The 11,498-nt window shown below is 37.3% G+C and overlaps 1 protein-coding gene across 1 annotated transcript; it reads left to right on the plus strand.

Annotated features, from left to right (window-relative positions):
• The first annotated feature begins 3,415 nt into the window (after nt 1-3,415).
• LOC306861560 (phosphatidylinositol 4,5-bisphosphate 3-kinase catalytic subunit gamma isoform-like) lies at nt 3,416-11,274 on the plus strand. The gene is made up of 11 exons (XM_079403908.1): nt 3,416-3,647; nt 4,465-6,458; nt 6,839-6,904; nt 6,988-7,213; nt 7,297-7,400; nt 7,692-7,838; nt 7,921-8,011; nt 8,122-8,252; nt 8,555-8,666; nt 9,808-9,965; nt 10,042-11,274. The coding sequence occupies exons 2-11, from the start codon at nt 4,473-4,475 to the stop codon at nt 10,321-10,323; spliced, it is 3,303 nt and encodes a 1,100-aa protein (XP_079260034.1). The 5' UTR covers nt 3,416-3,647; nt 4,465-4,472; the 3' UTR covers nt 10,324-11,274.
• The last annotated feature ends 224 nt before the right edge of the window (nt 11,275-11,498 follow it).

Below are 11,498 nucleotides of genomic sequence, written 5' to 3' on the forward strand. Positions count from 1 at the left end.
TACAATGTCATGCTTACTAAACAGTTGCTGAGCTGATATTTACAGCCGATTGGACGGTCAGAGGCTTTAAAGCAACTTTATTTTAAATAACCTTTATTTACATTATATAAATAAATAAATAAATAATATTAAATTAAGATAGAAATTATATATATTTATAATTAATTTATTATACACACACACACACACACACACACACACACACACACACATATATATATATATATATATATATATATATATACATATATATATATATATATATATATATATATATATATATATATATATATATATATAACCAATGGAGGGTTTAAAAATGTAGATGAGATGTTAAAATTAAAGTGAATAAATCTAAATTATTAGATTGTTAATGCGTGCCTCTAACACACCACTAGAGGACACCATTGCACAAGTAACATAGTGAAAGTTTGACATACTGGGCGAAAAACATGGATTTTAAAACTTTAATTAGATCTCAAAACTTTGCTTGCATCAGTCTTTGCGTTGTTGACAAGTAAACAACTAAATATTATCCCTTATATATATATTTATATATATATATATATATATATATATATATATATATATATATATATATATATATATATATATATATATCCTTTTGCAATTTGACTAATAAGAATATATTATAAAATGTATGGGGTTGTTATTGCAAATCCAGTCCAAATAATGAGTCAGTGCATTAGAAAAAGGTCAGGGCAAAGAACAGTGCCTCGATTCTTGAGTGCGTGAACTGGAAAATACCTGATTTAAAATTCATAATAAACTTTGCATTTTAAATCCGTATCATTATACAATATAAAACCCGTATTGTTCAAGTTCAAGTTTATTTGTATAGCGCTTTTTACGATACAAATCGTTGCAAAGCAGCTCTACAGGAATTTAAGTTTCCACAATATATTTATATATTGCAGAACCTTAATATATTTAACTTGTGGCAAAATTAGGTAATTCTGTATGTTGTCTGAGGGTTGGCATCCTCTGAGGTCCTCTGAGGGGTTGGCATTATCTTTTCTCAGGTGTTCGGTCATCTCAGATCATTTAAGGGTTGGATCCAGACTGAAGCTTCTGTATTTACCACGGGATGTTAATCAACAGAGAAACAAATAGAGACATAATTAGCATAGCTGCTGTACCATCTAAGCGAAAATGATTGGTTCAACCCAAGCTAAAGAATAATAATAATGTACATTTGATCAGATATAACTGCAGTACAAGATTATAAGATGCATTATGTGAATGCTTGGCTAAAGAGATGTATCTTTAATCTAGATTTAAACAGAGAAAGTGTGTCTGAACCCTGAACGTTATCAGGAAGGCTATTCAAGAGTTTGGGAGCCAAATGTGAAAAAGCACTACCTCCTTTAGTGGACTTTGCTATCCTAGGTACTACAAAAAGTCCAGAGTTTTGCGACCTTAGGGAGCGGGTTGGATTGTAGCGTGGTAGAAGACAAGTTAGGTACGCAGGAGCTAAACCATTTAGGGCCTTATAGACAAGTAATAATATTTTGTAAATTATACAGAACTTAATAGGTAGCCAGTGCAGAGACTGTAAAATTGGGGTAATATGATCATATTTTCTTGACCTGGTAAGAACTCTAGCCGCTGCATTTTGGACTATCTGTAGCTTGTTTATTGAAGATGCAGGACAACCACCTAGCAGTGCATTACAATAGTCCAGTCTAGAGGTCATGAATGCATGAACTAGCTTTTCTGCATCAGAAACGGGTAGCATGTTTCGAAGCTTGGCAATGTTTCTAAGATGGAAGAATGCTGTTTTTGTAACATGGGAAATATGATTTTCAAAGGACAAGTTGCTGTCTAATATAACACCCAGATTTTTTTACTTTAGAGGACATAACAGTACATCTGTCTAGTTGCAAATCATAATCCACGAGATTCTGTGTACGTTTTTTTGGTCCAATAAGTAATATCTCTGTCTTATCTGAATTGAATAGGAGGAAATTAGTGGTCATACAATCTTTTAAATTTTTTACACAATCTATTAGCTTAGATAGTTTAGAAGTTTCATCTGGTCTTGTTGAGATATATAGTTGAGTATCATCAGCATAACAATGAAAACTAATCCTGTATTTTCTAATAATATTACCAAGAGGCAACATGTACATTGAAAATAGCAGAGGACCTAGGACAGATCCTTGTGGTACTCCATACTTTACTGGTGATAACTGAGATGACTCCCCATTTAAATGAACAAAGTGGTAGCGATCGGACCGGTAGGATGTAAACCATCTTAAAGCCTACCCTTGAATACCAGTATAGTTTTGTAATTGATCTATGAGTATGTCATGGTCTATAGTGTCGAACGCAGCACTAAGATCAAGTAATACTAGCAATGAGATGCAGCCTTGGTCTGAAGAAGCAAGAAGCAAGTCATTTGTAATTTTAACAAGTGAAGTTTCTGTACTATGGTGAGGCCTGAAACCTGACTGAATCCTGAGATAATTGTTTTGCAAGAAGGAGCACAACTGAGCAGACACAACTTTCTCAAAAATGTTATACATAAACGGAAGATTTGAAATGGGTCTGTAATTTGCCAGTTCATTAGAATCTAGTTGTGGTTTCTTACTAAGAGGCTTAATAACCGCCAGCCTCAATGGTTTTGGGACGTATTAGAGAAGATGGCGCCCATGTTGCTAGTCATTTCGTCTAGTTCATGTGTATTTATGGGTACACAGAGCAGTTGAGATAAATCAGGCAGGTTATTTGTGAATCTGTCTTTGGTGGCTGGAACAATAGTTCTGCCCGGTCGATAACGCGGAGCCATATAATTAATATCAGTAATACGCACTCATGCACGATACAAGGAAATGATCAGTAACATCATCACTTTGAGGTACCATATCTATATCGGTAAGATCAATTCCATGCGATATAATTTAATCTAGCGTATGACTAAAACGATGAGTGGGCCCGGTGATGTTTTGCTTGACTCAAAAAGAGAGTTTATTAGGTCAGTAAACACAAGTCCTAACGCATCATTTGTATTATCAACGTGAATGTTAAAATCTCCAACAATTATCACTTTATCAACATTAACCAACAGATCTGAGAGTAAATCTACAAATTCTTTTAGGTAATCTGTATGGCCCTGGCGGTCTATACACAGTAGCCAGAGCAAGAGACAGGAGAGATTTCTTTTGCATATCTAACAGTGTAACATTAAGCAGAAGTATTTCGAATGAGTTAAACCTCCTGTATCCTGTTTTCTGAGTAACATTGAGAATATCACTATATATTGTTACCACGACCAGTCTGACGGGGGCTCATGTTTATAACAGTAGCTTGCTGGAGTAGACTATTGTCTATGCAAAACATATTTGCATATTATTTAATATATATATATATATATATATATATCCTACAAGGTATTGTTCAGTGTAGAGAGTGACCCAGTGTGTCAGGCCAATGGGAGCAGCAGCGTGTGATCAGATGAGAGGAGGAGAAACGTGCTTCTGTGACTGATCGCCTTTATTTTGGAGTAATAACTGCTGGAATAAGAGAGTTTTGCTTTCATGTGGTCTGTACTGAGTTTCACTGCATCCATGTATAAGTATTTACCCGACCGCCTTCAGGGTGATTGGCTCTGCGTTTGTTGAACGGTGAGTTTTATTATTTTTTCTGCTTTTTTTACGGCAATCTTCCGGCAAACCCGTTACTTCTGATCTGTTAGTGTTATAATCAGTTTGTTTTATTAATTTGTGCAACAGTGACGTTGCACCATAGATAAATAACTTGTGTTTTTACTGTAAATATCACACTTATCAGTGTTATTATTTTAAGAAACTTCCGCATTTGATGTGTGTTTCTACAACATGGAAATGTTCCTTTCAGAGTAAACTGGTCAGTTTAGGAAACAAATTGATTGCAGTGACATTCGGTTTGAGTTATTTGCGAACTTTTCTGCTTTTTTAAAATATTGTTGTTGTTTGAAGGGCTTAGCAGTTTTTTTGCTTCCTGCTTTGGTGACTTCCTTTGCATGAAGTGAACTCGTGCATAATGTAACCCCTTAGCAACTAGAATATATCTAGAAATGTCTCTATAAACTATCTGGAAATGTCTCAGTAAATAAAAAGTAATATTTGGTGTGCATCTATTTCTTCAGAAGCATATTTTTTCACATGTTCACCTCCTATACAGCTATTTTAAAAGTGTTGATAGAGTCCCGTGCAATTATGGATTTTTATTTTTTATTTTTTTTTAGGAAGAGACTTCAGGTCTAATCATTGAATTGTAATATTTATAGATTTTTTTAAATTATTTATTAGCTCATTCATTTCCAAATATTCAGGATGGGGGCGGGGTTAATAATTGAAATAAAAATAATTTGTCAAAATATAGTGATGGTGTTCTGTGGGGGTTTTTCATATATGTGCATGAAAATAACCAGCCCTAGTCCTTTTTTTTTTGCAAATTTAGCATTGGTTATGGAACACCAAGCCAGTGATGATGAACCACCAGTAGTTCGTATAGAAGAAAACAAGAGGAGAAGAAGAAAGATGAAAGCATTTACATCTGCCTCAGCTGTATCGACGGATCAAATAGCTGTAGAGTTTGTACTTCCCACCACCAACAAAAACAGCAGGAACCCAGACACATTGCAAATAGACGTGACTGGCAATTGGACGGTAGAGCAGGTAAAAGTTCAGATTTGGCACAGAGCGGTAACCACTAGGTTGTGCCCTGAATTTTACCAAAAATACTCTCCGGACCACTGCATGCTGCTCTACCAGAAGAAAGGCAACTGGTATGAGATCTACGACAAGCAGCAGGTATTCCAAACCCTTGACTGTATTAAATATTGGAAAGCACTGAGAAAAGAGGTCGGGAAGATTCACCTGGTTGTTAGAACGCAGCCTAATGAGGATTCGCTTCAATACCAACGGTTCCTGAACCACCTAATCGGATATGATGTTACAGATGTCAGCAACGTCCATGACGACGAACTGGAGTTCACGCGAAGAAAGCTACTTACCCCTCGGAAAATTGAGCTGTCTGATCGAGATCCCAAACTCTACTCAATGGATCCATTGATAACCACAAAGTCTCTCCCTGAATACCTGCTGAGCAAAATAAGCAACAATCACATCCTGGTAGTGATACACAAGGACACAACAAGCCAGACTATTAAGGTGTCTATAGATGACACACCTGTCCAGGTTCTTCAGAGCTTCTTTACCAAGATAACAAAAAAGCGAGCAATTTTAGGCATTTCGGAAGACGTAAGCGAATCCGATTTTGTCTTGAGGGTTTGTGGAAGAGAGGAATACCTATATGGCAACTGCGCCATCAAAGATTTCCACTGGATCAGACAGTGTCTTAAAAATGGTGAAGAGATCCATCTGGTTTTAGAGCATCCTCCAGACCCAGAGCAAGATGTGGTCCAAAAAGAGGAATGGTGTCAGGTCGATGACTGCACCGGTGTCGCTGGTACTCATGAACAACTGACCATCTCTGAGAAAGACCATGAGAAGGTGTTTACCATCTCCCTTTGGGACTGCAATCGTAAATTCAGGGTGAAGATCTTGGGGATTGACATACCAGTGCTGCCACGCAATTCCGAGTTGATTGTGTTTGTAGAAGCCAGTATTTTCCACGGACAACAGCTGCTGGCCCAAGAAAGGACAACCTCCAAACCCTTCACAGAGGAGGTGCTCTGGAACACCTGGTTGGAGTTCAACATAAAGATCAAGGACTTACCCAAAGGTGCCCGACTTAGCCTGCAGGTGTCATGTGGAAAAGCCCAGACTCAAACGTCCAAGGAAAACGAATGCAAAAACAAGAGCCGCTTGCTGTATTATGTCAACCTTTTACTGGTGAACCACCGCTCCCTGCTCAGACAAGGAGAGTTCATCTTGCACATGTGGAAGATGCCTGAGAAGAGTGAAGACCACAGCAGCGTTAACGCAGACAAACTCACGTCCGCAACCAACCCGGACAAGAACAGCTCCATGGCTGTTGCCATTCTCCTGGACAAGTACTGCTACCCTGTGGCTCTTCCCAAAAGCAAGGATTCTCCAGATTCGGAAATGGAAGGGGAGCGAGGGCAAAGAGAGATGCCCAACCATCTGCGCAAACAGTTCGAGCAGATAATTGCTACCGACCCTTTGCATCCGCTCAGCTCCGAAGATAAAGAATTGCTTTGGCACTTCCGGCAAGAGTGCATGAAGGATCCCAAAGCCTATCCAAAGTTTCTTTCCTCGGTTAAGTGGGGCAAACAAGAGGCTGTAATGATAACGCACCATCTTCTTGAAAGGAGCACCATATGGGACCGAAGCTCGCTAGATGTGGGTTTGGCTTTACAGTTACTGGACTGCCACTTCTCTGATGAAAATGTGCGCACTATGGCCGTCCGGAAGTTGGAGACTCTGGAAGATGACGATGTCCTGCGGTACCTCCTTCAGCTTGTTCAGGTGAGGCTTGGGAATTTACAACACACTGTGGTTGCTTTTGCATAACTGATCAGACATAACAACTCAACACTAACAAAGAGACTTCAGCTGGCTATTAAAATCAGCATGCAAAGTAAACATTTACATAAAATGAACCATGTAATGTGACATTCCTGTGCAACTCAATTTGGCTGATGATACTCGGGGCAAGTTTTTGAGGTATAATGCTGCCAGGCAGGCCAGGTGAGACACAAGGCCCACGACTGATCTAAAATATCCAGAAAGAAATTTGTTACCCATTCTCAATGGAAAAGTGCACAAGAAATATTGATAAAAAAAGTTGCCCCGTGTATCATCAGCCAAAGAATCTTAATCTTTGTTGCTGCTTATTTGTTTTGCAGGCTGTAAAATTTGAACCGTACCATGACAGCGCACTCGCCAGATTTCTTCTCAAACGTGCGCTTAGAGTAAGTCAGAACCTCATCCGTCTACAATCAGTTTTTATATTTTTAAAGAGTTTTCGGGTTTAACTCCTGTGACTCCTTCACAGAGCAAGCGGATCGGCCATTTCTTGTTCTGGTTCCTGCGTAGCGAAATTGCTCAATCCATGCACTATCAGCAGAGGTATGCTGTAATACTTGAAGCTTACCTCCGTGGCTGTGGTGAAGCAATGCTGCAGGACTTCAGGAAGCAGGTGGAGATGACAGAGGCCTTGCAAAAAGTCACTCGTGAGATTAAGCAAATGTCTGCTGAAAAGTATGACGTGTCAGCACAAGGTGATAACTACAGCCAGTGTTTGTCCCTAGCCTATTGCAATAGGCAAATGCAATACATATCTAATGTTGTGGGAACAATGTAGTTGTTTTTCAGCTGCGGCAGAAACTGGAAGGTCTGCAGACGTCAGGGTTACCAGACAGCTTTAGAGTGCCTTACGACCCAGGCCTACGGGCAGGGGCGCTTGTGGTACGTAAAACCATATGGATCTCTTCCATTTCAGTTGCTGCTGAGCTGCAGTGCTTATAATTTCTAATAATAATTCACTAAGTTCTATGTGTACTAATTGGCCCCATTGACTTTCACTGTGTCTTACTGGGATGAGGGGAAATTAATAATTGTGGTAATCAACACTAGTGTTGTCAGTTGAGCATAACCATGAATATTCCTTGAATATCCTCTAAAAGAATCCTCTAAGACACTTTTTAAAATTAATAAACAATGCATCCATTATTTATTGCAACATATTATTAATTGTAGATTGAACAATGCAAAGTGATGGCATCCAAGAAGAAACCCTTGTGGCTGGAGTTCAAACGAGCCGACCCCACCACCTTGTCGAGTGACACAATTGGGATCATCTTTAAAGATGGGGATGACCTTCGTCAGGACATGCTGATATTACAGGTAGACATCATTTAAATGCAAGCTAGCAGTCATTACCAACATTATCAGTGCTGTCTCTCAAGAAGACCATTGTTTCTCTCAGATTTTACTGATAATGGAGTCTATCTGGGAACTGGAGTCCTTGGATCTTTCCTTGTTACCATACGGCTGTATTTCCACTGGAAATAAAATTGGTAATGGTGGTTGATGTGTTTCTTAAAGTTATTAAGCAATAAAAAAGTAAATGAATAGCACACTGCTTTGAGTCAAATAACATGGTGAATTCCTCATGTTCCTCTGCTAGGAATGATTGAAATAGTGAAGGATGCCACTACTATTGCTAACATTCAGCAAAGTACTGTCGGGAACACCGGAGCTTTTAAAGATGAGATCCTCAGCCAGTGGCTTTGTGAAAAGTGTGTGAATGAGGACAAGGTATGTTATTTCCATTATTACTGTTGTATGTGCTAAAGAGGAAGGAAACCTCTCACTTCCTGGTGCATTAGAGTCTTTGTTTGAGGGAGTGGAGACCAAACACAGTACACTGTATGTGTGTAGGTACTATTTTTAAACACTTGCGTACCATCGTTGGCGGGTTTGGTCAAGTTCAGCTTCTGATAAGGGGTTAGGTCATACGTCAGATGTTTGCTTGTTTGCATGTCTGTGATGCAAATGTGAAAAAGGTCATGCATTTGTGATATGTTTGTGCATTTTTCCATCCCACACCACCTCTTCAGCACCAGCAGGCTGTTGAACGCTTCGTGTTCTCCTGTGGAGGGTATTGCGTGGCAACTTATGTCTTGGGCATCGGTGATCGTCACAATGACAACATAATGATTACAGAGACAGGTAATTATTGTTATTACAGGAACCTCTCTGCTAGAAAATGGCTGTTAAAGGAATATTCCAGATTCCAGGTTATGTTCAAGTTAAGCTCAGTCGACAGCATTTGGGGCATAATGTAAATTACAAAAAAAAAAAAAAAAAAATATATATATATAGCAGCCAAACAACCTAATAACCAGCTGCTGTGATGTCTGTTCATCAAAGAACAAAAGAAAAAAGAGGAAATCAATAACTTTTATATAGTTGTAAGTATTTATCTGTATTTAGTTTAGAATTTAGTGTTTGATAACTTTATTCAATTTCTGTATATTTCTGCTGAGGGGCTCAGGTAGCCTAGCTAAATATAACATTTATTATAATGGGTTTATGTGAAGATTGTTTTAAGTTCACTTAAATTAGAAGTTATTTTTAAAGTCTAATAAATGTTGAAATTGATAGCTTTTAATTATAATGTAATGTTTATTGGCTATAGTCAATGGTTACATATTCGGGGAACATTTGTTTATAGGGAAATCAGTATTAATTGGTATCAGTGATACTGGCCTTCAGTCATAAAAAAGATGGCATTAAACAAATATTTCAAAATGTTGTTTGTACTTTAATTTGAAGATTGAATGTGGTATTATTGCAATATAAAATAATATTTAAAAGCTTTAATGTTAGGTGGGATTAATCGCGATTAATTTCAGAGAAAATGTGCGATTAATTCGTTTTTTTTTTTATCGATTGACAGCACTAATATATATAAATATATAGCCACAAGATGTGTTAATATGGCTTTGGTGTGGAAAGAAAATAATTTACTAACTTTAAATTTTATAAACTTTTTTTCTTATAACCAGTCTAAAGCCTTTCAACGCTATAAACCCTAAAATTCCCAAACAACTGTAAAAATGCTGATTTTAAAAAGCGTTACAGCTCAAATAATACAAGTTTTAACAGATGAATTAAGTGCTTTTATATAATTTAGAAACTCATAATTTGGCCCTATTGTGCACCCTTGATATCCGCTTCATAAAATAAAATAAAAAAATTATTCTCATTAAAACTGTTAATGTTTGAGCTCAACTTGTATTAAAACCTGAATCTTTCATTAGTTAACCAGTTCAAGGAACAATAACAAAATGTATATGTTTTCAACTAGGTAACCTATTCCACATTGATTTCGGTCACATACTTGGAAACTACAAGAGTTTCATGGGGATCAGCAAGGAGCGAGTTCCTTTTGTGCTCACTCCTGATTTTCTCTATGTGATGAGCACAACGGGGAAAAAAAGCAGCCCTTATTTCCTCCAGTTTCAGGTACGTTCTTACAATTTCACCTGTTTGCAACAGACTCATGTGCTGTGACTAAACGTAATCTACCTCATAATCGCAGAACGTTTGCCTGAAGGCCTACCTGGCTCTGAGGCACCACACCAACCTGCTGATCATCCTGTTCTCCATGATGCTGATGACCGGCATGCCTCAGCTGACCAGCAAGGAGGACATCGAGTACATAAGGGAAGCTCTGACGGTCGGACGCTCGGAGGATGAGGCCAAACAACACTTCTTGGACCAAATCGAGATCTGCCGGGACAAGGGTTGGACGGTGCAGTTCAACTGGTTCCTACACTTGGTACTGGGCATTAAACAGGGTGTGGAGAAACGTTCAGCTTGAAGACAAACATTACATTTCCTCAATGAAGTACGTTAGTGTTTTCATTTGAAAAAAGTTAAGCTTTTTCAAGTGTTTTAATTTTACCAAAAAGCTTTTTATAGACCTAAATTCTATTATTTAATGCATGTATATCATGCATTGTGTTGTTTTTAATACTTTCAGTATGCACTGTAATGAAATATATTTTTACAAGTTTTAAGAATTGGGTCATTTTAAATGCCCATAATAAAGCTACAAATAGCAAAAGTCAGGAGAAGAGCTTGTATTTGATTAGTTTTGCATAGATCATCTGTGTACATTTCGAGATGGATTACCAAGTCATTTTATTTCTGTCTCTGATATGACTTGGACCTATTAGCATGGATGCAGCATCATGCAAAAAAATTTATTTACAGATGTCTTGGTTGAAATGCCCTATTCACATTTATTTGTCACCCTTTATTAATTTATTCTGTAATTGCAAGTGTCTAATAATGATAATAAGGTGAGTTTCTAACATGGTCATGTGATGTAAACATGGGGACCACCTGGGTTGTACAATGAAACCCCCTTTTCTAGATTTTTATTTTTAAGAATATGGAAATATTGAATACAATAATTATTAACTGAAGTCTTTAGTTTTATATTTCATCAGGTAGATTAATTATTTTACATTACCTATGTCCCACGTCAACATGAAATGATTTTTAAAAAATATGTAATTACTTTATATTAAAATTCTTTGTAAGTTAACTGTCAATGTGTCAGTATAAGTTATTAATCTCAATTTGCAATTATTTTCATTTAATAATTTTTTTTTTGCATGCATTCAATGTATTCTTTCTGCTGTGGAACAAAGTCAATGGGGTCCAAATGTTTTTCTATCCTATCGACTTTCATTATCAAAAACTATTATTTTTGTCTTCCAAAGATAATAAAGAAAGTCATGCAGGTTTGCAATTAAGACGAGTATAAATGGCATAATGGTCATTTTTGGCGATTTTGAGGTTTTCAGAGATTTTGCCGATTACTTGGTTACTTCTACATCACTGAACATGGAAGTGAGAATAACAGTTAGCAGAGTTGAGTTAAGTCTTTGTTCAATGTAGTAATTCCAGGAAAGCAGCAATGTAGTAAATGAGGACAGCTTAAAGCCATTCATTGCTAATAGGAATTTCCTTTCCGCTTCAATGTAT

This window comes from Barbus barbus (genome assembly GCF_936440315.1).
Source record: "Barbus barbus genome assembly, chromosome: 42".
Taxonomy (NCBI): Eukaryota; Metazoa; Chordata; class Actinopteri; order Cypriniformes; family Cyprinidae; genus Barbus; species Barbus barbus.

Coding starts and splice junctions, on each gene's coding strand:
- LOC306861560 (XM_079403908.1), top strand. CDS start 4,473: ATGGAACACCAAGCCAGTGATGATGAACCACCAGTAGTTCGTATAGAA. Junction 7,401..7,691: donor TACGGGCAGGGGCGCTTGTG/GTACGTAAAACC, acceptor TATTAATTGTAG/ATTGAACAATGCAAAGTGAT. Junction 7,839..7,920: donor AGGACATGCTGATATTACAG/GTAGACATCATT, acceptor TGTTTCTCTCAG/ATTTTACTGATAATGGAGTC.